Raw genomic sequence first — 26,949 nt, forward strand, 5'->3', positions numbered from 1 at the left:
CCACATTAGTTCCTCCTCCTCTTGCCACCCAGCCCGTAACAAAAGGCGTCCACTGCATGGCACCCACACCCTGAAAAACCCCGGAGGCCCTGCCCAGCCTGCACTCCAGGGCCTGGGCTTCATGGGGCCCCCCCTTTAAAAACACAGGTAGGGCAGGCGTAGAACCAGACGGCCGACAGCAGGGCCCCAGAGACCCGCCAAGGGTAGCATACACACACACACACACACACACACACACCCACACACACAGACACACACACACACGTCTGGTGTCACACTGTTGGGGCAGTTTTGTATTTTAACGTTATGGTAAATAAACTAAACTTTCTTACAGTTTTGTTGTTTTACAACTACATCTTTAACAATTAGAATATCAACTAAAGATTACTCAGTAACTCAGAGATATAGAAATGCTTTTGCACGTTTCCAGATTTAAAGTAATATAATTTAGCTTATAATTCGAACACTTTGTATAATTTCTCATAAATTTGCAAGGTTCATGATTTTTTTGTAATATTTAGTCACTGAGTTCACCATAACCTAAGACAATGTGTGGAGTATTAGACACAAGTGCACGGATAAGCCTGTTGGTCTGAAAGACTTTTGGAGTTACTTTTCTTGTATTATTAGATATATTGTATATATAAGAGAAGTCACTTTCTGTATTTCTGGAATCATTTAGGACAGTTACTTCAGTTTTATGCAAGTTTTTTTTAAAGAAACTTAAACACTTAAAATTAACCAGCCTTTGAAATAGTTTTGCATATGAAGGAATTGTTAAATGTAGATTGGAAATGTCTATCAAAGTATTGTCCAAACACGAGTTCAAATATTAATATCAACAAAAAAAAAAAAGTAAATTCAATTCCCCACCCCTAAGATACTGTAATCCCTACTAGACGCCTCAGGGTCCAGTGTGATTGGTTTGTTGTTGCTGTTTCCAGCTCAAGTGTAAAAAACCTGTCCCTCCGCTTTAAGTGATTAGCATCCAGCTAGCCATTCCATCTGTTACCCCTAGCCCTGTTTAATTAATGAACTTTCTTTTTCCACCCCACACCCAGTGAGCGCAGCACTAAAGCAAAAGCTGTTAGTCCTCTCAGGTTATCGTGTTATCCCCCTCTCCGCACCCTCCCAACCCAGTGCATTCCCATTGATTAGTTATGTTTTGTTTTCCCTCTCTTTTGTCTCAGGGTTCTTGAAGGGAGGGTTAATGAGCTTTACTGGCAAGCGGTGGTGCTTGGAATCGGGGGATAAATGGGAATAATATTTTTTTTGTAATAGATTTGGCATTGATGTCAAGCCTCGTGCCACCATGCACGCTTTTGCAAATGTGAAAGATGTGCGCTTTTGCACAAATAGCTTGGAGGTGCTTTGTATTTTATCCCTGCTTGTCTGTTGTTATTCCTATGGAAAGGCTCTTTAAACAGTCAACTGTGTCACCATTCATCTCCAGACCATCGCAGAAACACTCTTGTCCCCTTCTCTTGTAACCAGCAAGTAGTCTGTCTTTTTTCCTTTATGTCCCATCTTCCTAGCGTGTCTCCTACTACAAGGCCAGAAACAGCTCGTTGTCCAGCTAAAGCTGCCCTCTTTTGTTTGTGCGGCCCTTTTTATCCTTGTGCTAATCGCCGTGGTCGTGTGCCTTAGTTGGACCCCATATTTCACGCTCGGCTCTCCTTTGTTTGACACACCACCCCTGATAAGAATCCCAATTCTAGGGCCTCTCTGATATTGAAATCCAGCAGCGGAGTAGAAAGAGCCTTCAATCATCCATTATCTGTGCTCCAGTGATTACTATTCAATCTCACAGGGTCCAGGCTCCTCATCACTGGCCCCAGAGCTGAGGCCGGCCCCTGAAAGAACCCACATCCCTTAACGCCTGTGTCACATTCAAGCATATCCATAGATATTCCCGACGCTGTCGTGAGGCAGCCTCACATTGAATGCTGCTGGGAAATGTCAGTGAAATGTCACTCATCTCGCTCCGCTGGAATCTCTTCGTCTCTGATCTAGCACTCCGTTTTGTAAACTCTTTTTTTTTTTTATGCGTTGTTACATCATCAGGCTCTTCTTTCTAAATAACCAGGACTCTGCTCTTTTATTATAAGACCGCATTGCTTTTAATGTTGTAGACTTAATTTATGGTGTTAAGAAGGAATTAGTTGATTATTCATAAGTTCCACATTAATGCCTCTTTAAATACTTCAAAGGCACTGTTTGCTTCTCGGCTGGCCTGTGGCTATTGTTTTCTTTCAGTGGACGTCCTTGTCCCTCCCAGCATTTGCATTTTTGCACTTAAATGGAATTTTTTGCATTGATGGACAAGCGCTGCAAACAAAGCAATAACAAAAACAAAAACATTTAAGTGTGCATCGCTGTGCATTGTTTGCCTCTTCTTACAGAAAGCAGCCTTTGATGTGTTAATTCTGATAGTCTGTCTTTTATTGTCAAGTGGTGGCTGTGGCTGAAAGAGAAGCATTGAGAGATGCTAGCTCAATCTTCCGACGTCCCTCCTCTGCAACAGGCTGTAATAATACTGAGTTTGATGGCGTGCTAGTCATTTTGTTCCTTCGCCATATTGCATCTTTGGTTTTGGTTGATTCATACCAACAGTGCATCAATTCATGCCAACCAGTGGCATATTTCAGGGTCTGTTTTTTTAATGTACCAATCGGCACCTATACGGAATGTAGTTTTCAGAATGAAATAGCAGCTTCAAGCAGACGGTCACTTGGGTATTTTGTTTGTTCATGGGTAATCATCTATCATATATATTTAGTAAATTGTTCTAAATAGGGACCAGAACCAATAAAAACCAGACATGAGACTAATACTTTAGCCTGTAGTATAGTGATTTTACTGTAGTGTGTAGAAAAATATATTGTTGACCTCTATTGCTAGCAATAGTTGGCACCAAAACAAATGGAAAATTTCGGTGTTTTCTGACTTGTAACAAGAATGCTCTCACCTCTTTTGTGATGTTATTCCCAGTTCCGTGTTGACTTTGATTACAAATTGAATGTGGTATTATTACATAGATCCAAATTTGAAGCAGGAAGTGGCTATATATACTTATGACATTCAGTCACAGATTGGCAAACCATTGAATTGATCCAGAGTTTGGTGTCAAGGCAATGTAATGGTATAATTCGAGAGCATTTGTTTGTTTTGTTTTTTTGTGTCATTACTGTAAAATGTGACTTTCTCTAACTCGTGACTTTTAGCCTTTTTTCCCCTCTTATTGCATTAGCCTATATTTCTTAGTGGTTTGAAATGCAATATGAGGTTGAGTTTTCCTCTTATTTAATGGTTTAATTTTAGATAACAGAACAACTCAATAGTTTTGTTTAATGTAGTGTGCACATCTTCATTAGTTATGTATAGCTCCTAATTACTATTGATGAGATGCTAGCTCATTTGGGTACAAATCTATAGCTTTTTGTTATTCTAATGATTGTTATTTATCCTCAGATCTCCAAGCCAGGGGGCTTTGGATTTTTTTTCCCCCTTTTTAAAAAGCTGAAATATCTGGAGCTGCTCTAGCTACGCACACTTGTTTTTGTATCAGGCGGCTGACAAAAATCCAGTGTCCCTCCCCCCACATCATCGCCCGTCTGCCTCTATGTATAGTACTTCCCGCTCCTCCATCTGTTTTTGTCCACCCATGAAAAGGTCCTTTATAAGCTGCAGGATGCACAGTTGACATGCTGTAAGCTATGCTTCACCCAATCAAGACAGTGCAGCAAACGTATGCCGTGAATCCAAAGGGGCCACGGGCCCTTTCCCTCCTCCCCCAAGTCCATTTCGATTATGGGGGATCTCTGTCAGAGATCTTCAGTTGAAGAAGTTTTTATAACGGACATTGTCTCCATCATCCATTTTCACTATAAAAGCCTTCAGTCTGAATGGGCCTTCATGCTTGCCCACTGGATGATGGCTGGCTCCTGATTAACCCTGGAGTGACTAGCTAATGTCATTGAAGGAGGGCCACCTGGCTGTGAGACTGTACAGTCAGCTGCCACTGAAGGGCCAGAATAGGGGACGACCAGGTGTTGGGCTGCAGCCCCCCTAATTGTTGCCATGTAATAGCCTGCTTGACTGCACAATATAGCCCAAGGGCGAGGATTAGGGAAAAGCTGTTGCCAACATAGAAGTCTATTTTCTTCTTTGCCCAAGGTTTTCTGTGTGAGTTTCTTTCTGTGTGCATACACATATACATCTCCCCTCACCGTCCTTATCCATTAATATACAGACAATGAGACGGCTTGGTCCTGCTCCTGCCTTAGTTCCAGTCCTTTATCATCACAAGACGTTGTCTACAAAATGGATCTATGTGCACAAGACAGGTGCATCTCAATTAGAATATCATGCAAAAGTGAATTAATTTCAGAAATTTTATTTAAAAAATTAAACGTATAGATCCAATTTCAAAAGTATTAACCCCACAGGGAAATTAAGTCCAGTTGTAGCTCATATTATTCAGGGTTCTTCAAAACGTTGTTGTAGATGCTGATAGCTGTAAGTAGAAAGGACCTCATGTAACAGTCTGTATTACAGCGGTCCTGACAAGCCTCTGACAGAAGACACTCTGTTGTTGTAAAGCAGTTATTCCACAGTTCCCAAAACAGAACCAGCCTTCTTTATCTGATTGTTTGGCCTTTTTATGTATGTTTGAATTGAATTACATTAATAAATTCACTTTTAATATTACAATTTCTAAAGATGCACATATAAAGTGTGCAGTAAAATATTTTTGTTTCACTACAATAATTATTCCACAAATATAAGATTCTTAAAATCTTATGAAATCTCTCTAACCCTCCAGGAACTAAATCCTCTTAGCACTTACATTTACCACAGATGTGATCATGTGCAGCATAGCACTGATCATTATCATTCCTACTAAATGCTTGTCATTTTGCATAAGGCCAGACAGCCTAATTGGCACAATAAACCTTCCATAGACGGGAGGGACAGGAGATTTTATGTCAGCAGAGATGTTCGGCATTAATGCATCACTGTTGTTCTGTTGCACATGCCGCAAGCATCATTAAAATTGCAGAAGCTTCTGCTCATTTTGTTTTTAATATTTCATCAGTGCTTGTCTGAGTAATGTTATCGTATGGTTAAAATCAGAGTCATTTGGCATGACCTAGAGTTTGCGCTGTACTCTTGTAATTTAAGTGTCTGCCCTGTTTTCTGTATGTGTCAGATTGAAGAACAGGGGAGTTTGATGTGCGTGTGTGTGTGCTTTTAAGCAGGAGTCCTAATGTTAAGAGTTTGTTTGTAAGCTGATAATGATTGCTGTTCTATAAATTTAATCAAAAACCACCTTGTGAGCATTCAGTTGGATTTCAATCACTACCTGGGTCCAACATGCCCTTCTGTGTTTCATCAGCAACTTTTTATTAAAAGTTCAAATTGAGATCAGATAGATGCTGTTGTTCTGACGCGACTCCAAGCAAGTCAAATGTCAGGAACTGAAGGGGAAAATTACTCACATTCACCCCAGATAGCTCATATCGTGCCCACCTTTGTCCCAACCTAATAATGTTTCCATTGGGCTCCGACGTTCATGTCACTCTGGTGATCGTCACTGACAAAGGAGACCTTCAGAGACAACCGTCACCCAGCCACTCGTAGAGCTGTATCTGTTAATCTTCATCCCTATCAGCCTTTTTGTAGCTCATCTTATTATGACTTTCTGTTAACGTACCGTGGAGGCTGGTGTGACTGTCTGGCCATAATGGGTCTGTGTTTGATTAATCATGTCGACCCTTTGTGTTTCACATCTGAGCCTGCTGTATTAGGACTCATCAATGGACGCCAGAGTCCTTTGAAAAGGAGATTGGTTACAGACTTGATTCATCTAAATACATAAGACCAAGTAGGCTTTGACAGTTGCCGCATTGGGCAAGACCACGTTAGGTCACCATGATTCTTATGGCTATCCAAAGTCTCTGGTGAAAAACTGTGGCTTAGTACTTTAAGCTTTATTCCCAACAATCAGGTAACACCACTGACCTCTGTGTAGGTGCTACAACTGTGATTTGTTGTTTGGCAAAAAAAAAATCAATTTTTACTGTCCCCCAGAGAAACGGTAAACTGCCAGAGACTTCAGAAAATGGGTGACTACTTTTTCTGTTGCAGCCCGTAAATTATCCGGTCAGGCTGGTTTCTAGACATCATGTTTGATCTTCAGCTTAGGCCAGCCTGCGTGAAATCACTGATGGGCAGTGATGATGTCACTGGTTGAGAGTGATGTCACGACCATAACTCCTCGTCTTGCTGTCTGAATGCCAGATGAACTGCAGAGAGGTGTGGAGGTTGGAGCGTAGAAATCTCTTGCAGTGGGAAACCGACCCCTCAGGAGGTGTCATTAACCTGGGATTACCGTTTGACCTGACTCCTTTGGTGCTCCTGCAGCTCCAGTTATCCTGGGCCCACTAATTAGACTACTTGTTAAAACTTTCTGAAAGCAGCTAGTCCTCAGGAGAATCCACTGTCGTCAAAGTCCACGCTCACCCTGAAAATGGACACGCAGACACCTCCATTCATCATAATGCATTTGTGACACATTCAGACATTTTCTGTACTGCTGCTAAAGCTGTCTATACCCCAAAAAAGCTGTTTAATGAGACACCAAGAGCTGAGTAGCTGCTATATAAAATGGGACACACACATGCACTGTACAATCACCCTACTTGCTGGTTTCTGTCATACATGCTCTCACTTTATCCGTCTCAATCTGTTTTTCCTTCCCACTCTGCCATTATTCCTGCAGCCAGCTTTATTGCCACATTCACGCTCTGCCCGTGTCTATCTTTCTCCCTGTGTCTCTCCATCTAAATTTCTCTGTCTTCTTGCCCATAATCACCTCACACCTCCGAGGGCCTCTGCTGAGACGAGCTTCACACCTCAGCCCGCGCTGTGACAACAGGTACCGCTGGCACTCACTGCTCGGCCTCTCTCCAATCAACACCTGCTCGGCTTTATCTCTTTTCCTTTCCTTCCTCTTTTCCATCTTACCCCTCCCTCCTATAAGTCTCCACCCTCTTCCCCCTTTCAGTGAAATCCCTTCTTTTTATGGTTTAGCTAATGGTTTTCCCCCAACAGTTTCCTCTTTTTTCCATTTTTTTTTAACTTAAATATTGGTGCATACAGTGCTTTGCATGTAATTGTTACCACTTCAACTCTTTCACATTTTTAATATAAAAGACTTACTGGTATCTTATTAGGATTTTATGAAACAGACCAACACATAGTACATAACTGTGAAGTAGAGAATTTTGTTGACAGTATGAGCGTTTGTGTACTGTACAAGTTTGCCATTTATAGAGAAGTAATGATAAATAAAACCACAAATCCCTTTGTGGTTTGCCACAAACTATGCAGTGGATGCAGCAAACATGTGGAAGAAGTGCTATGTTCCGGTGAGACCAAGATTTTAACTTTTCGCTTACATACAAAATGCTCGGTGTGACAGAAAACTGACACTGACCATTACTCTGAACACAACATGACTGTGGTTAAACATGGTTCTTGAGTTTCCGTTTCACGTAGGGAGGAGAGATGAAACGCCTATTAAGAAAGGGAAACATCTGCTTTTTAGTCAGTTTGTACTCGCACCCCAAAGTAACCAAGCACCCCTCCACCATTACCATCAAATCTCTTCCTCTTAACAGGCCAATTACATGACCACTTGGAGTCGATGGCACTGTGAGCTACTCCTGAGGCCCTCTCCTTACCAAGGTCAAGCTGATTGGCCCAGGTTAATGGGCAGATGTGGGTTATGACAGAGGAGGGGGTCGAGCACACAGAGGAATCCTCCACCTCATCTCTCAACTGTCCCTCTTCACAACAAGAGCCCCTTTCCCTAGAAGCGCTTTGACAAACAGCATTAACCTTGGTTGCTGGTGTGGAGGCCGGAGGGCCATCGGCATGGCTTTGTCCACATGCATGAGTCAGAGTTTTAGGAAGAAATGGACATGCGCCTGTTTGCATGGTTGCTGTGGGATTTTAGTTTTTTTGTTGTTGTTTTTTTGTTTGTTTTTTTACTGTCATTGTTGGAGTAGAGTTCATTCAGGGACAAATTTTCCAAATGTATTTCCTTGAATAGGATCATTTTCAAAAAATGGATCAACCTAGAGTTGGAGTTCTGTTCCCTGAAACGATGTCATAAATCCAGGATTGATCTGGAGCCTTTATTACTTTCAAACCTGATCAGACCTCCATTTCTCCACCGTCTTCTAATATAAAAATGTTCTAATTAAGCTAAATATTCTTAGCTTTGGGGAGTGCTTTACTTAAAATTCAGCATGATTAAAGCATAAAGACAAAAGAAGAGGAAGCAGTCATTCTCCACATACCCATCATCCGACTTCTGTTGGATGAAGTCGGAGCTTATGTAGTTAAATATCAGTCTAGAGGCTCTAAAGACCCCACTACTCCTTAATCTCATCTGGATTTTTACGTCCTACTTCTTTCTATATTTCTCCATGTTTTTATTGGAGTAAATTCAATAAAATCTTTCAGTCCTTGGGCTTCGATTGAGTTATGCAGTGACATTAGAGAAACCTTTGGAAGGTAGGCCTTTAAAGCTGATTGGTCTAACCAGCAGGTGGTGGATAAAGGTTCAAACCATGCTGTTTCCCCCCCTCATGTATTATCATGTGGAAACAAAAACAAAGATAATTTCACTTTTATTTACAGATAAAGAATTGTTCTGCAGCCCTTTAGAATTTTCAGATTAGTTTTGTAGCAGTGATCCGGTGGGTTCCTGGTCATTTTCTTACTGAGACCCTCATCTGTTCAGTGTGTATAAAATGTGGTGTTTAAGCAAACGTGTTTTGGCTTTCAACACACACACATACAGGACTATGTTCAGAGGCCATAATGCATAATCATCCCTGCTGGCTGTGCATGTGTGCATGAAGACTCAATTTGTTTTAGATGTGTTGAGTGTGTGTGTCAGAGGCCAGTGATGGTGTGAGGACTTTTGTCAGCAGGGAAACTGGGGAGCACAAAGAGTCAGGCTGGTCTGATTGTCAGGATGCTTCTCTCCAGAGAGACGCCAGTTCAGAGGTCACTCTGGGCTCATTTTCTTTCAACTGCTCTTATAAATGGAGGGGCTTGATGTTTCTGTATGTCTGCGTTGTGTCTGTCGACACACCCACACTGTGTGTGAGTATCTGTATGTTTCTACCTATGCTCAGTTATTTACAGTACTAGATGAATCTCAGTAGTTGAGTACTTTCATACCGTGTCTTGTTGAGAAAACTGAGCTCGTCCAGGAGGGTAGTGACTGGCTGCTGGGATCCAGCAGGGATAGGGCAGCCTTCTAATGAAGAGCCATCTGAGGCCTCTATTCACCTTGAACATGGGCCACTGCAGCTGCCCTGACCTTGGCTTTGATCCACAAAGACGTTTGACCCCCACCATTCCCCCAGAGCTACCTCCCTGCCATCTGGACAGCACACATGCATATGTAAACGAAATGTGCACACAACCCGAGATGCATATGTATGTGCACATACATTGTCCTGGACACACATGCACATAAGTTTACACAGGTACGAGTAGTGAGAATGACATTTCTGCTAAACTTAAAGAAAAAATAATAATGTCCATAAAGAGATGGTTTAAAATTTTTTTTTTTTTAAGTATGCGCATTATACTAAATGTATAGATGTTAGAGGTGTAACATTATATGCATTTTTAGACATGACAATTTAGCAGTTTTGATTAAACTATGACTTTATGCTGTTTCTATTCAAAAATGCAGAACAGGTTTCTTGTAGAGCTGCATGGTGCATTGATGGCAACATCAGTTTATGCAATATTTCAGTTGCAGAAGATCTTTTGGAAGCAATATTTCATAGCTCTATTTTTCAGAAATCATGTAGTAAAATTTAAGTGATATCAATAAGGCAACCAGTGATGAAAATCTTGGTGTATGATGATATGCATATCATACATATATGTATGCATTTTAAGTGTTTCTGATTAGTGTAGAATACTGATTACAAGATTTTGTCAGAATATAAGAATTTATTCCAGATTTTATCAGTCTATAGTTTTCAAGAAAAGGTTAGAATATAAGAAAGTTACAGCTCTTTAATAGGGGTGTTATGAGACTGATATTAACCAATGTTAGAACATCAAAGTGAAGTCTGATTGGTGGAAAAAGTTCTCGTTTTACTTTAAGCTAATATTATGAACCCTATATATGAAGGTGAGTCCTATAGGCTTGATGCCCTGTATCTGTTTGAGACTCTTCCTGCAACTGGTTAACTGTTAATCGCTGATGAACTGAACTTGCAGCCATTTTCAGTTGACTTCATTAAACTGGTCAACAATTAAATAACTACTTTCTGTCTCTGTTCATAAGAAGAATCTCAGACAGATGCAGAATGTCAAACTTAAACTTATCTGAATCTCGTAGAAGTTTAAAGTAAAAGACACAATTAGAAGATTTCACTCTGACCAGAAAAATTGTGGCATTTCGGTGTGAAGAGCTCTCAACCTAATGTCTCATTAAACTCCTTGTAAAATGTGATAATAACCAAAGATTAATTTGCATGCTGCTCTTTTTATTGCCTTCGCTTTCATCCCAATGCCAGATCCACTTACAGAGCCACCCCATTCCTAGGAAGCGATGTCCTAACCCAACTTTTTTTACAACTCCTCACACCTGGAAGATTTTTTTTTTCTTTTTTTTCCCCGCCCTCTCATTACTGTCCTTGTGCTCGCCACACTCCATAGGCATTACATTGGTTTCCCTCTCCTCCCCCTAATAGAAATGCAGCCACTTGGAACGTAGGGGTTCCTTGGAAATTCCCAAAGTGGCGCAACAGTCTTCCAGCCAGTCCAGCTGTAAATAACAGTTATGTCACGGATGACTTGAGTTGCAGTCCATCTGTGAAAATGTAGACCTGTTTGAATTTTTCCTTTTGGTTTCCCATTTGTCTATTACCCAAATGTGTTTGAGTCTTAGTGGGAGATTTCACTGGCAACATGTATTTTTCCTAAAGGGTGATAAATTTATCCCGAAGGATAATTTCCTGTTTGTTGCTATTTACCTGCCCTGCATGTTTGCTCTCACCACGTATGTTTGAATTCATGCTTCTTCAGCAAAAGTAGGTCAGAATCAGCGGGCTTGGTATCCATAGCTCGGACACAGCCTTTGCGTCACTGCTCTGGATGTGTCCCCTGATTCGGTTACTGTGAGGAGATGGCAGCAGCTGTGCATTTGCAGTGGAACAAGCTGTGCCCATGGATTAGCAATTAGGGACAAGCAAATAAAAAAAAAAGAGTGGGAGAGAGAAGACATGGTTACTACTTGATGTACATCAGGTCAAATTTCTTTGCAGGTTTTTTTTTTTTGCCAACACATATCATTGAACATTAATGTGAGGGAGCATGACCATGCCCCGTGCTTTTACCCATTCTAAAATTACCTTGAATCATTCCCTGTTTTTCTCACCCACCATTGTGCATTTACTTTCTCCCATCTCTTGATTACTCTATTTTGTTAATTTTTTTGTTATTATTTTAAGTTTTTACTTTCTCTCTCTTACTCACTGTAATCCATTTGTCCAACTTACAAAGAGGGCAGCGGAAGGAAGTAGTGGAGAAGAGGCGTGTGTCAGAGTCAGAGAGCGCCTGCTCCAGCTGGAGTCAATATTTGCTTTAGGAATCTCAATAACAGGCCCACAGTCATCTGCATCTCTGATAATGGACCGCCATATGGCTCTGTTGACCCACGCTGTGCTGAGGCTCTCTCTCTGTCCCCATCCCTTCTTGTTTTTCATTTATCGGCTTCCCTGAAAGTCGTTTCATCAAGACCATTCCTTCCTTCTGTATTTTTTTCCCCCTCTCCACTTGTCCCCTGTCTAGGTACATTTTGTTTTTTTGTTTTTTTACAAGCTTCTTTTCTTTCTGTCCATCATCCACTAAACCCTGGACATGACCCACCACACAGAGCTGTGACCTGTGTTACCATAGCAGCAGGGCCTGGGATGCCCACTCTTTGTCCAGCACAGTTTCCTGCAAGTGACAGAAAACGGTGACGTTGCATGTCTGGAAGACGGATAAAGAGCACATTAGGAAGTGCTTTTACGTGCTTAAAGTCATGCTGCTCTACTGTGAGGAACAATCAATTAGTCACACCATATTATTTGGCAGCTTTTAGACCTTTTATATAGCCAATACATACTTTTGAGTATTTCTACTGTCTTCTTCTTCCGTTTTAAAGTGTAAAATAGAAGCTTTTATTTATATGGTGTCTTAATGTTTAAATTTTATGTCTTTCTGACACTTTTCTGTGGCCCAAACCGTGTTAAAAAACATGTCTGTATGCAGGCGTTTGAGTTTTGCTTCTTAGATTTGCAAAAGTATTCATACCGCAAACGTCTACTGGAGTGTAATTGAGATTTTAGGTGATAGACCAACACAAACAAGTACATAACTGTAAAGTGGAAAGAAAGAGATGCATAATTTAGCTAAAAATTGAAAAGTGTGGCATGGATTTGTATTTAGTCCTCTTCAGTAAATACTTTGATGAACCACTTTCCACTGCAATTACATCTGCATATCTTTTGGGGCATTTGTCTTTCACGCTTGCACATGTAGACACTCACAAGTCTTTTGCAACTTATTGTTTTCATCCACAAGAATGGATTTTCCCCATCAGCTCCGACCTCCTTCGCTTTATGCCAATGGATATGAAGTCAACTGCAGAACAAATTTCTTTCAGCGTTCTACCGACAGTGGCTTTCTTCTGTTCAATTTTACATGAAAGCCATATTTATAGAGCATATAACGAATAGCTGTCCTGTCCTGTCATTACATTGAGTCCTGGATCTCTGCAGCTCGTTCAGAGTCATCACAGGCTTTTAGCTGATTCTGAAAAACGGCATCCATTAGGTAGACAGATATGTGTTGGTAAGTTTTCATTTGTGCAATACTCTGGGTTTTGGGACAATAGATGGCTTGCCCTTCTTTAAGATGTTCAAATCCTGGAATATTGCTTTGTAATCTAACCCTGCTTTAAACAGTTAAACTTTATTTATTTAGGAATATCAAAGTAAAGAGGTTAACTTTAGTTTTGAAAATTTGTCTTTCCACTATGAAGTGAGAAGATGATTCAAGGTTGGTGTCTGATAATATCCATATAAGTAGATAAGTGTGTTTGCAAGGTACGGTGTACTTTTTGAATGAGATTATTTTTCAGGAACATGCTCTCCTACCTCATCCTTTGTCTTACTCTGCCCTCTGTCCAGTTTTTATCCGTTACCCTGAACAGCTTGGCTGTCATACCGGCTGGTGTGTCTCTGCACAGGTGCCCGTCATCTCTGCTTCGCCATGGTTCCCCTCAAAGCCATTGGTCATGGCTGCCTTGGCCCCTGCTGTGGCGGCATGTGCCCACCACAGGCTTCCTGCCCAGTGACTGTCTTGTCCTATCTATCTAACCCAGACCACAGCCCCTCGGCCCAGTCCAGCCTATCTCAGCTTAGCCTGGTTCATCCTTGGCGTCCACTTCAGCCTAGTTTCACTCTACCCAGGCAGTTATAATGAGATGGGGGAGGAGGGCATCAGTGTTCAATAACCGCAGCTTTGTCTGCTCGGGAGTTCATGCGTTTGTCAAGCAATTTGTCAGGCATTGTTTGAGAAGAAAACATGGTCACAGAGAGTAGTCCGACTCATTCTCGGATATTCGCTCACCCACACATTGTTAAATCTCAGGATACTTACTGTCATCATGGCATCAAATAGCCCTTTTTACCCCAATGGTTCCCTTCCCCATATTTTATCCCACACTTCCTTCCATTCCACAACAGACTTAGCAGGATATATCCATGATAATGATATGATAATAGCTATCAGAATGTTTTTCCACCCTCACCCAGAAGCCATTTTGGAGGCTTATTTATCTATTTATTTATTGGAGTTTCCTCCATTCCAAATCCAGCCATCCATCCTGCATGCTGGCTGCCCAGGCCTCAGTCGCTGCTTGTCACTCTGAATTTCAAATGGCTCCAATTTTCCCCCTGATGGCACGGAGAAGTGGCAGGCAGCACATCGGGGAGGGTGGTCCTAGACATGCTGCCTGCAGCAGGGGTTCTATTAGAGAGAGGAGAGGGACGAGAGTAGGAAGAGGAGAGCTTTTCAGCATCACGCCAGCATTGATGTATTCTTTTTTATGATTATTTTTGGAGACTGCATTCTCATTTGGGGCTATGTGGCATGGCTGATTGTTCCATTTCTGCTTCTGGCTGGAATGATGATGATTTGGCTGCCCGGTCCAGCTAAGCTAAATCACACCATCACGGTGTTTTATGAAGCAACTATCAGTCCGTTTAAATGGTTTAAAGAACAATAATTCAGCCCCTCTCACCGATGATCAAGATTAAATAATTACTTGTCGATAAACTTTGTCTCTGAAGAGGAAACCTTTCCTTTCACACATTAAAGAAAAGGTGAGCAGTTGTCATGGGAACAAATACCGTAATATCTTGTGGTAATTGCCTACCCATTATTTATTGACCAGAAAAAGCAAAGAAACGCAGTTTAACTAATGAGCAAGAGCAAATGTAAAACATAGCACAAAATAAATGTTAACTATAAACTATTTTTGACAGAGTTACAATGGATAGAGCGTGTTTTCAGTAAGACGCTGATTAAAGCCATAAAACTTCTGAAGAGTGTTGTAGAACCTCGGATGATCATTTTACAGCATCTAAATTAAAGCTTTAGATACTTTTTATTTTCTCATCTGAGATGAAAGATTCCGATGGAAAAAATGTAGAAGCAAATGAAAATTTTACAGAGTGGATTATTTTTGGCCAACACACGAGGTAACGAGCTGACAGGACTCTCAGATCAGCCATCAGATTTTCTTCCAGATGCCAGAGAATAGCAGAAACGTGACTTTAGGAAAGAGTTTTCCTTTTTACCTAAAACATTGTTACTAAGACGGAGTAACAATGTTTTACGGAGTTGAAGAACTTCTAAATTCTTCAACTTAGAAGTTGAAGAATTTGGGATCGCAGAACCAAATTGGTGTGGTAACCTAAACCCCTGCACCTCCCACACATGCACACCATTCTGTGTCCCGACGTTCCAGTTGATCTCGAGGCTCCGAACATGCGTACACACTTTTGTCACACTTCTTTTCCCTGTGCATCCGACATCATCTGTGACCTTTAATATGGTCGGAGTCTTCTATGTGTGGTGTGAGTCTCCTGCTGTGAGATTTCATTAAAAAAAAGCTATGTAATAATTGCTTGTAAAGAGGGAAGTCTTGACACTAATGCATTGTTGCATTGACATTGTTTTTGTGAGGACAAAATATTTGCAGTATATTGAGCATATCTTTCATTTATCCGTGTCTATTATAGAAATTAATCTTTTTTTTTTCCTCTACACAGGAAATGATGCATTTATTGACTTCGGGAGTTGTTTCACGTAAATTTATGTTGAAAAAAAAACTACGCATATACCAGTTGCTTTTGTTTTTGTTTTTTCTACACATACTGTTTGTTCCTTTAACGAGTCGCCGCCAGCTACGAGGAGCGAGCACTCTACTTGGAGGCCATTGTTCAGAACCACAGAGAGGTCATGACCTTTGAAGACTTTGCTTCGCAGGTCTTCTCTCCCTCCCCTGCCTATTCTGCGAGCGGAACAGGTGAGAAATAAACAAAACTCCCCCTCGGTTCATCTCATTGCTGCATCATTTGTCTCCGTTCTTTTCTCCTCTTTCTTCGTTTGTTTTCTTAGCTCCCTTGCTACATTAGTCTCCCCTCCTTCACAACACACCTGTTTGCCCCCTTCTCCCTCCCCTCCACTCTTCTTCAACGCCTACGCTCACTGATGAATATCAAACGACAAGCCCTGGCTCTTCATGCGCTCCGACTGACTTCAAACACACTGCTTTCTCCACTTCCTCAAGCCCCACTCACACTACTTTGTTCATCCCTTTTTTTTTTTTTTCAAACTGCATCTTTCCATGCAATTACTTCCCCCATGAATATAAGCAGCCTCTTAAATGCCAGTTGGAGAGTGCCTGTTTGTGTTTATGTCTGTGTGTGTGTTTCCTCATGAGCTCAGTCACTAACACTTAAAAGATCTGACCGACAAACAGCAGCTCGCGGATGTCAGCACAGCCCTCTTATCAGTCCATGATGAATAGAATGGAAAACGTGTCTTATCTTGTTCTTCCTCCTTGTAGCAGCTCTGATCGATCTGCAGCAGCCCTGAAATCAATACAAGATTGCACTTTTCTACTCTATTGGATCCCGACACACATTCTGTTTTGACAAGGAAAGCACTTCACAATACCACACCACAGATGCCTTGTCATTTTCAGATATGTCGGGGCTTATACGTATTAATGGCGCTTTAGCGTGCATGCAGTGTGTTTACTGTGAGCGTGGACAAGTGAAAATTAACTGCAGTCTATTTTCCAGTGTTTCCGCCTGTGTGTTGGACTTTAGAAAGGAGCAGGTGTGACATTCAGGCAGGCAAAAAGTTGTCAGTCACATTTCCATATTGTCGGCCGCTCCTTCCTGCAGAGGTGTTAAATCTCCTTCAGTAGCAAGAAAAAAAATACCCACACAAAACTCTACAGTGTTAAAATTTGTATATTTGTATATTTTAAAAGGATTGTTTAAAAAAGTCAGTAATTATATCATGTTTTAAATTCCCATACTTTAAAAATCAAGCATAAAATCTTATTTACACACAATCATAACAGAATAATAAAAAGTGAAATCACAAAAAGCAGATGTTAATTTAGTTATTTTTTTCTATTAAAATCACAAACTTTCAAAGTACAAAATATTTAATCAGATTTTTTTTTTCTTTTTTGATAAACTGGTACAAAGTTCTGCATATTTGTGAAATAGAAAAAGACACCTGGTTTTCAAATTGTTTTTACAGACACAATTTGAAAAGTGTGGCATGCCTTTGTTTTTTGCCCACCTAGTAGAGAACACGGTTCTGTCAATTTTGGTGTGTCGCCCTCGTCCTGACACAACAAACCAGACCCAGTCTTATCATGCTACCGCCACCATTTTTAACTGTGTAGATTATTCTCTCTTTTTTGAAAAGCTGTTAAATATATTCCTGAAAGTTCCACTTTTGTCTCGCCATTTTCTCAAAGTCTTGCGAATCATCAAGTTGATTTTTGGAAATGATGTAATGGACCTTTTTGTTCTTTTTCAAGAAATGATCTTCAGCACTGCAGATGCACAACATCTGCAGTGCTGAAGATCTTGTTTTGATTCTTCAGTGACCTCCTAGCATTGACACCCTCTTGGGGCATTTTTTATATTCCAGCTTTTCCTGGTTAATTTTACGTCTCTTCCATGTTTTCTCCATTTTTGCTCACTCTTTCGTTCACAGGAGCCCAAACTTTCGGACTGTCGAGGACATTCTCATTTGTTCTTGAATTTCTTTTAATCGGTCCATTATATGTTTATTTTTCAGATCTTTTAACTGACTCAAGTGATTTGATGATTCTTCAAGTCAGACAGTAATCAGACCAGACAAAGAAATAGATTGATAATTTAATGGGGTCGGGAGGACTAACTCTTTCGTTTCACATATGGACAAGTTGTTTCTGGTAACTTTTGCCCTTAATAAATGAGCCATCATTTTATATTAATGTTTTGACAAAAAAAAGAATAAGGAGGACTTTTGGAGGAAAATTTTGGAAACATGTAACTATTGCCAGTCAAGTTTGTATAGATTTTACACACCACTCCTACACAAGCATTGTACGTGATGTACATGGAGGTAAAAACTTGGCTTAAAATTGCTCATTAATAATCTGCCTAAAATGCTGACTTCTCAGTTCTGAGGACCCTCAACACCATGCAAGGCTTATAACTTTGTATATTATTTCACCTAACCACATTAGCTGGCTGACTGCTCTCCATCTCACTCCCCTGTACAGTGCTCTCCAGTTTCTTTCATTCGCCGTGTTTATATGCAACTTTGTCCTCCCCATCTGCTTGTCTGTCCATCCTGCTACGGCTGCCATCGCTGCCACTAACATGTCATCCATCCTCCATGACAGCGTGCAGGCGTTGGCCGGGGATGGTTTGGGACATGGAGTACCCCTGGGCCAAGCTGGACTGTAAGGCTGCCTGTTTCCTTCATATTTGGCATGACGTTCAGCCCATTGACATCCCCCGTTCAGTCGTTTGATCCTGACATCATCAGATCCCTAGAGGCTGCGTTTTATTTCTGTTGATGCATCCAGGTTTTGATTCCAAGTGCAGGTCCTGCATGCTGATTTGAACATTACAAACATAACATACAGTGCCATGCAAAAGTGTTCATACCATTTGAGCTTTTTTATGTTTTTGCCACATTACAACCAAAAACTTCATTGAATTTTATAGGGGGTTTTTTTGTCATTGACCATCTAAATGTACATGTGAAGTGGAAGATAAAGAATACACAGCATTCTGATTTTTTTTCATGGATGTGTACTCGGCACCCCTGAGTCAATACTTTGTAGAACCAACAATTTGTGCACTTAGAGCTGCAAACCTTTTGGGATCGGTCTCTACCAGCTTTGCAAAGGTTTTTAATTTTTGATTCCCGGTCAGATTGGATGGAAAGAATCTGCGAATATGAGTTTTTAGGGCCTTGACGAAGGTTCTCAATTAGAATTAAGTTTGAATGTTGACTGGGTCGTCTGAATGTGTGGACGTGGCTCCGTCATTTTATCTCTAGCTGTATGATTAGGATAATTTTCTTGCTTTAAAGTAAACCTCCTAGTTTTTTCGCAGCCTCTAACAGGCTTTATTTGAGGATTACTCTGTGTTTTGCCCCTTTCATCTTCCCTGACCTGCCATGTTTCACTGTAGGAACGATGTGTTTAAGGTGAAGTGCAGTGATGACTTTTTCAACATGCATTTAATATTGGTTTCACTTGACCACGGCACCTACTTCCACTTCATTGCTGTATGTTTTATGTATACCAAACTTTAAACGTTCTTTTATAAAGTTTTTCTTCTTTCCAGTCCTCTGTAAAGGTCAAACCTAAATATGCGCAATTAATAATTGTCCCAATCGGTTGCACTGGATTTTATTTACAGGTGTCAATGTATATGAATATGATTTTTTTTGCATAAAAGTTTTATAAAATTTAGGAGTGGCTGTAATGTGGAAAAATGTCAAAAAAGTTAAAGTAGAATGAATATTTCTGTAGACCTGAGCCCACATTCATCCTTTACTTTATCGCAGCTGCTGTTATCCTCAATGTAACTTCACTCTCACCATGCAGCTTCTCTGCAACATCATGGCTTCCTGCATGAACCGGTCCATTTCTCCCACAAACTCTCCATCAGTGTGTTACACTTTCCACTGCTTTTCTTCACTCTTTAGTGTTTTTTTTCTTTTTCTTTTTTTGTGGTCATTTGCCGTACTTCTTAAAATGATTAACGGCAGAGGAGAAATAAAGGTTCTCTCAGGATGAAACTACATAAAAGCTGCCGTGACCCTTTGAGGTGCCCCAGCATCTTTTGCTCTTTCACCCAGACTGCTTTTCTACTCGTAACATTGGTGGTAAATGTTTCTAAGTCTGTTGTTTCCATGTGAACTGCACACCGTTTGTGCACTGGCTTTCAAAATGCTCTTTTTTTTCTTCTTTTTTTTTTACCCCCCGAAATCTGTGTTATTGGGCACCATCAAACATGACGGTACCTTCAGAGAAATGCCACTTGTTCATTAACTCATTATCCAGAATTGGTTGACCCCCTCTTTCTTTAAAGCTCTGAGTTACAACTAACCACAACACCACACATGCTGCCTGAAGCTCAATCCATCTAACTCACATGAATCATTCAAATATTTGTATTTTCAGCAGCAATGTGTTGCGTTCTGTTTTTTTGGTGTTTCCACTTTTTTTTTTTTTTCCTCACAAATGAATATGTACTCTGTTTTTCCTTTTTAGATTAACAAAAATATCTTAAAGGTCCAAATGCTAGATGTGGTGAAGGTAAGCCAAAGTCGGACTGGAAGCTTGTTTCGGTCCGGCTGCTTTACCTACCCTTCACTCACCCTGACTGTTTTTACCCAAGCCGCTCTTCTTTTTAAATTCAGTACTAACCAAGCTTTATTTACTGAATGCGCTTCAGAATGGGAAAAGAAAAAGAAACCGGGCTGTTTATTTGGGGGGTGTCCTACTGTTTAGGCCAGGCTGGTAATTGAGAGCGATGTACGGTGGCGACAATTAGCACCTGACTAAGTAGCAGCATGAACAATAAAGCTACACTTCTGGCCCTTGCTTCTGCATGTGGTGCGCCTTTATCTCTTCCCCCTGCAAACACTTTTCTCTTTTCTTTCTTTCCTTTTTTTTTTTTTTAACCCCCCCTCATTTCCTCCTGTTGGAGTGTGCCTGTTTGCCTGGGGCATACTCTGAGACTAACACCTGCCGCACTGGAAGACGTCTTTGTCATCTAAAGCCTTGTTTGAACTGCTGCACTGGGGACCAATGGGAGTGCAGGGCCATTTAAAGGGTCCCCTTTTTTTATATTTTTGCCCTTTTTTTCAATCTTTCTTCTTTCCTTCTAAAACAAACGGGACTGCAAGGATGGGGGGGGGCTAAATGGGTGGGTTCAAAACAAAGAAATATATACATTCAGATAAAATTCTTCTTGATTTAGGATATTTTTGCTATAATACTGTTCACTGTAAATATAAATCTGAGACAAATGCAGCTGCAGGCATGGCTGGTATAAGATCCTTACAGTTCAGCCTGGAGTAAAAAATACCATTGCTTCTTGATATTTAACCAAAAATGTATTGCTTGTATGTAGTGAATTGTTTTATTCAAGAGAGAAAAGCATCAGGTATTCCTTCTGCTGCTAATATAATTGAATATTACAGTTACTGGTAGACTGAGGGTTTAAGAATGTGAAGTTTTAAAGATGGTAAAATTTGAAATCAGTTTCATGGGTTAAAGTCAGAGACGCCGCAAAAATCCTGGTGTGATCACAGCTTTCTCCAGAAATATAGAGCCGCAGGGGAGAAAAAAAACAGCACTACTTTTTCCCCTTTTGTTGCTGAGCACTCCCAGTCAGCTGACTGAAAGAATGTTATCTTTCCCTTTTTTTTTTCCCAAACTGACAGAAAACAATGTTTGGAAATGTTTTATGCATTTCATTTTTACATTTCACACCTGCAGTTGTGAAAGAGTTAAAAAGAAAATAGTGTAGTCGTTTTCTTTCAGTCAGCTGACTGGTAGTGCACAGCATCAAATGGGGATTTGTTCAGGGCTGCATTACTTTATCCTTCATACAAAAATTGACCAGTCCATGTCCATTTTCTCTTCCATGTAAATAATGAATTTAAAGCCTTTGATGTGTTGGGAAACTTCAGCAACTTTCAACCATAACTTTTTAAAACGCTGGTTACCAGCAACCGGTACTTGTTGAGCGTGTTCTACCTTTAACGGCTTCCTTTTATTTTGCCAGAAGGTGTCTACGGTAGATGTGTGGGTTTTTTTTTGTGTGTGTGTTTTTTTTTAATTCACTGCTGGAATGAACGCCTTCCAGTGAAGATTAGAGGAATGCAAAACTTCCCGGGCACACAGCTTCAGCCAAGCTTGTCCCTCTTTTACATTTAAATGCCGAATTTTCAGAAGGCAGTTTCACCTCCCCTCCTGTAGCCTTCACAATGTTCACACCCAGCGTTCCATCCTCAGCCCGGCCTCCTCTCCCAGCGACCTGCAGCGCTGGATGCTGCTGGTGTCCACTGTGCTGCCTGTGTCTGTTATTCCTGCCATCTGCCATCCCTTTTAGCCGCTGCAACTTGAGATGCCTCGGAAAAATGGCAGGAAATAAAAGGATAGGAAAGAAAATAGGCAAGCAGATGCCATCTCAACAAAGCAGAAAAGTTGTTTAAACGGGCGGAGGGGGGCGTTCCCCCCCTCCCCACCCCAGTAGTTCGGATTTGGTCGGGGGCGCAGCGAGGAAGTCGATGTTCACAATACTTGATTGTCCTCAAAGGCATTATTACCGTTAGTCGTCCCATAATCACTGATGGGAACTTCTTCTCTGTCGTTTTTTTTGGACAAAAAAACGACAAGGTGCCACAATGGGAAAGCTCCAATATTCACAACAAGAGTGTAATGTGTAATTTTGTTTTCATTCAGAGCATTTTGCCGTCACGCTGTGAACTGGATGCTTTCCTTTAAGCTGGAAAGGTGGCCTTTCTTTTTGCATTATATAAGCAAGCCAAGGCGGTTGAGGAGGGGACATGGGCTTCTCTTTTAGCAAGCTTTGCTTTTCAGCAGCATGTGGGGGGGAAAAAACAAAGCATGTAACTTTTATAATGGGCTGTCTAATTCCAATTAACTTGAGTTGAAATAATTCAGATCCTAACCAGTGTTTATTTTTTTTTCTTTTTGCAGCTTCGGTTGTAGCTTTGTGAATGTTGGTGAAAATCCTATGAACTTGGTTTAATGAAGAGTCAGATGCATGACACGGCATGCTGGGATGAACGTCGCGCAGACAGTTTGTGTGACGCTGCTAAACTTTTCTCTCTCTGCAAACTCTTCCTCCATCTCTGTGCTAGGATCCCTCACTGGCAGCGTGAGCCCCGAAGGTGGGAATCCGACGGCGGACTCGGCCGAGCAGGTGTCTCCCACCCTGCCCCGTTCCACCAAACAGAGAGTTTCGGGAAAACTCCGCAGATCAGCGAGCGCTATAAGCAAATCTTCAAACTAAACTCCTCAGCCTGTCACCCGTCCTCAAGAGTGAAGCCTTGAATCTGCTGTGGAAGAACCTCAAACACCCTGCCGGGACTGCAAGATTGTTTTATTTTTGTCGTTTTGGTTTTTTTTTTTCTGTTTTTTTTTTTTTTTTTGTCGTATGAACATTAATTTGAGTGTGGTGTCATTGTTAATTTAAGTAGCTATTGATGATTTTTTTTGTCTCTACATTTCAGTTTGCTTTACTGGCTTAATTGAGACAGGCACGAGACTAAAACCATGTTCATCATAGGAAGACTTAAGAGTCTTAATGCAAATCTGATCCAAGTGTGACTTTTATTCCAAGACTCTAGAGCTCTCTGAAAGCGCTAGAAAAACTGATGTTCTTACTATAGTAAGGAAATGGGAGGCTGCTGCAAGCCGTTTCATTGTCAGATAATTCAACACTTTATGTAAAGCACTGAATGACAGTTTGTGCTAAACTTGCACAGGAGATTGGTGTACTTTTAGATATTTGTCTTTTACCTCTTTTTGCACCCGCCACTGCCTTCCTACGCCAGTGACTCCACATTAGGTCAGGTCTCAAGCTCTTGTCCTCGTGTGTAGCACCAGTTCATTCAACGTTTGTGGAAGACTGATTGCATTTTCGGAAACTTTTCCCAGTGGATACGTACGCCATGCACTACCACACATGGGCACATAGTCTCTGCACTGTCCGAGTTAGGTTTTTTTTTTTTTTTTCTGTTTTTTTCTCCACCCCCCATCGTACAATCGATGGCATCCTTCGAACTTGAAATGAAATTTGTTTTTTTTTGTTTTTTTACCATTCTCATTTTCCACTTTAAATGGATTCCAATAGATTTTGTCACCGTTTGATTTATGCAACTCTGCTGGAATGAGAAAAGACCACGTTTATAATCGTTATATGATGTCATTAACCTGGGCTTATGTCCGGTAATTGGATAAGTTTCCTCCTGTCTCTTTCCTCCGCCATCAGTTTGCCCTGTCCTGTGATGACACTGACATTCCAACATTCCCAACCTACCGGTGTGTTTTGCACTCGCTCATCATTAGCATTGAATGTTCCTCTTTTGCCGAGTTTGTTTGGGATTCAAGTTGCTTTCATTTGTTTGTTTTTTTCTTCTGCATTTGCTAAATTGAATGAATTGATTAATCATTTTGTTGTTGTAATATGAATCCTGTGCTGTTTAGAGGAAAAAAACGCCAGACCCTCAGGTGAAACTTTACTCCATGCACTGGTGTGTGTGTGTGTGTGTGTGTGTGTGTGTGTGTGTGTGTGTGTGTGTGTGTGTGTGTGTGTATGCGTGTGTGTGTGTGTGTGCGTGTGTGTATATATATGTGTGATGTATGTGACAGTTTAGTGTTTTCATGTACTCGATTCTCTCTTATGAAGCTTCTCACAATATCTGTGTAATAAGAAATGCCGATAGATCTAGAGATGCACCAACATGAGCTTTGTGGCTGATTTTATCACTTCCAGATTTTTCTTCAAGATCTATGATACAATAGCCTTCAAAGTATTTTTTCTATTCTTCCGGCTTTGACTGGTTGCTGTAAAACAGGGTTGAGGTTGAACTTCTTTTTGTTTTTTTAGAGAAAGGCCAAATGATTTATTTGACATTTAAAACTGGCTTTTCAGACTTGAATGAGCAATTAGCACAGTTGGTACACCTAGCATTACTAAAACAGCGGACTCCGTGTATATTTCAAGAGAATGTAGATCCTTAACCCAAATTTAACAATGCAGCCAGCTTATAAGATATGATGATATACGTCTGGTTCTTGAAAATCGGATTATGTTTTAAAACATTTTTGGAAGGAAAAGCTAAAAATCCAGTTTTTCTCATTTTCATTCATTTCAAACTGTGTTTTAAAGAGTCGCTCTTTGCTATAGAATAATCCGGTTCAGGTTTGAGGAGTTGTTTATTAATAAAGTCTAGACTCCAAAGTTAAGTTGCCCTTTATTTATCACCAGAGATGATTCAAAGTAGGTTGTAGTTTTAGCTTTGCTAACGGCTAATTATTAGCTAGTCGCAGTGTTCTGTCATTCCTCTTAAATCTGTCCATCTGCCACATATTACTACCTGAGTACCTGGTCTCTTCACAGCTGGTTTAACCAAATGTTATTGGTCAGCCTGACATCTTTATTAGGCAACTCTTTTAACACTGAAGAACTGCTTCCTTTTTAGCTTCAAAATTAGAACTGCAAACATATGTACTGGGGGACACTTATAGTCATTGTTATATTCTGATAGCACTTGGATAATGCTACTCGAGACTGGCTTCACTGCGAGGAGAAATAGTGTCAATTTATTGTACACAAAATCTTATTGCCCTGCTGCATATACTTTCCAAGTCACCACATCCATGACAGACAGTGGTTGAAAGCTCAAAGGTATAAAACAAGCAACTTTTCCATTTTCCATTTAGCCTTCCTGTTATCTGCTGAAAGGTTTGCACTCTTGCACGCTCTCTTAGCTTAATATAATGGAAACTACAAATCACTTATGCCTGTGCCTCCTATGACTTCATTACTAAAGAACTTACCAAGACTGAAAATGGCCAATTTTGAGTCGTCTTTGTTCAGTAACAGTATTCACACCAAAGTGTGGCGTTGCTAGATGTGACCCACTAGAAAATAAGGTTAATTTTGATGGGCTGCTTCAGCTGAAAATTTCTGGAAAAGCTCATTTCTTGGTGCTTCTCTAAATTTAAGGCTTCTTTTTCCACCGTGTTGAATATTGTCTGATCATCTCATTGGTATAATTGATCCTTCTCCTCCATCATCTCTAAACATCCATGTCTTGTGCCTCCCACAAAAACAACAGATGGATTTAGGATTTTTTTTTTTTTCCTAAGCATCTTGCTCCATCTTCATCTCAATGTAGTGTAACCAACTCCTGCTCTTTCCCATGATCCTCTCTGTCTCCATGTGTCCTCCTGAGGCCCCCGGCTGCTTAGGAAGGGGTTGAGTTTGGGTTTAGGTGGCGTACCAGAGCTGAACTCTCACCAGACCTCTTAGCAACAGCCAGGCCAGCAGCGCTAACAAACCTGCACGCTCGTGGTTGTTATGGCAGCCAGGTGTCCAACCCCCCCGCCCCCACCCCTCTCTTCCCTCCACCCTCCAGCACTCACACTGTACACTCACACTTTCTGAGAGCTCCACCCAAGCTGCAACACTATCCCCATCTGTTGCACTACTATGCCTTACCGTCTTTCTCCAAGATCTCACCTCCTTTTGTTTGCTCATTCCTACAGCAGAATATGGGGAATCCAAACAGCTGGGGGTCTCGCAGAAATATTGCCGTGCTTTTTATTTGGTTGTCTTTATGAAGAATGTATGAACATATAGGCCTGGATCGCAACCGTGGTTTTTGTTTTTCCCCCCAAAGTCTCTCGAAGGAAAAACCCGCTGTGTGGATCTAAAGATTGTAGCTTGTAGAATAATGTGTTTTGAAGGGATGTTTTACTCCTCTTTTAGTGGCTTAGTCGCTGGAGGTGTTCGGACCAAGATTGTGTGTCTTATATTTGTGAAGAAAATGAGTTAGTTCTTAGACGTGTTATTTTCCTCTTCTCGTTTTAGAAATCCTTGTACATTGTGTCAATTTCAGGGGCCTCATTGCCCTCTTAATATAAATATATTAATGCCTGTAATATAATCTTTGTATAAGAAAGCAAAAAAAACAAAAAAAGCTTGAAATTTTCATCATTTGTCAACATATCAAAACTGTTTTTAATGACCGAGGTCCTGCTATCTTCACTGGAAATGTGACAATTGAAACATTTCATTAAATCGTTTTTAAAATTCTACGTTTTTGCTGTGTTTCTGACTGGGAAGTTGCGAGTGAAGGTTTTTAATCTGTGATGCTGCCTGTCTCCGTGGGCTTTCTGACCCCAGCCCGGCTGTGCCATCAGCAGCAGGGGTAACCTGACCCTCCTCCCATCTGTCTCCCCTGCTGCTCAGACCTACTTAGAGGAGGCCTGCGTAATGGAACCTCACCAGGAGGTACAGGTGCAGCGGCTGCAGCACCTACAGGTGCCCCTACCTCTCCTGGGCCGCATAAAGGCACACAAGAAAGCACTTGACCATAATTGGAGCCCCGAATCTGTATGTGTGTGGGGAATAATCCTAATGTTGCCTAATTTTCACCGGGCTCTGCGCTTGTCATTGACTTTTAGATACGTTACAGCAGAACAGG

At 40.9% G+C, this 26,949-nt stretch overlaps 1 protein-coding gene across 7 annotated transcripts in view; it reads left to right on the forward strand.

The window, feature by feature from the left end:
• The window catches only part of ralgapa2 (Ral GTPase activating protein catalytic subunit alpha 2), a 108,162-nt gene extending 81,602 nt beyond the window's left edge, over window positions 1-26,560 (forward strand). For 5 of the 7 annotated variants that reach the window (XM_008399567.2, XM_008399570.2, XM_008399568.2 and 2 more), the window contains 2 exons: window positions 15,567-15,688; window positions 22,594-26,560. In XM_008399567.2, coding sequence (XP_008397789.1) covers window positions 15,567-15,688; window positions 22,594-22,745 — 274 coding nt within the window. In that variant the 3' untranslated portion in view covers window positions 22,746-26,560. Of the gene's footprint in view, window positions 1-15,566; window positions 15,689-18,082; window positions 18,143-19,969; window positions 20,015-22,593 lie in introns of all 7 variants that reach the window. The other 2 variants (XM_017302569.1, XM_008399569.2) reach the window with 2 other exon arrangements.
• Window positions 26,561-26,949: the final 389 nt, after the last annotated feature.

This window comes from Poecilia reticulata, linkage group LG22, assembly GCF_000633615.1.
Source record: "Poecilia reticulata strain Guanapo linkage group LG22, Guppy_female_1.0+MT, whole genome shotgun sequence".
NCBI classification, from domain to species: Eukaryota; Metazoa; Chordata; class Actinopteri; order Cyprinodontiformes; family Poeciliidae; genus Poecilia; species Poecilia reticulata.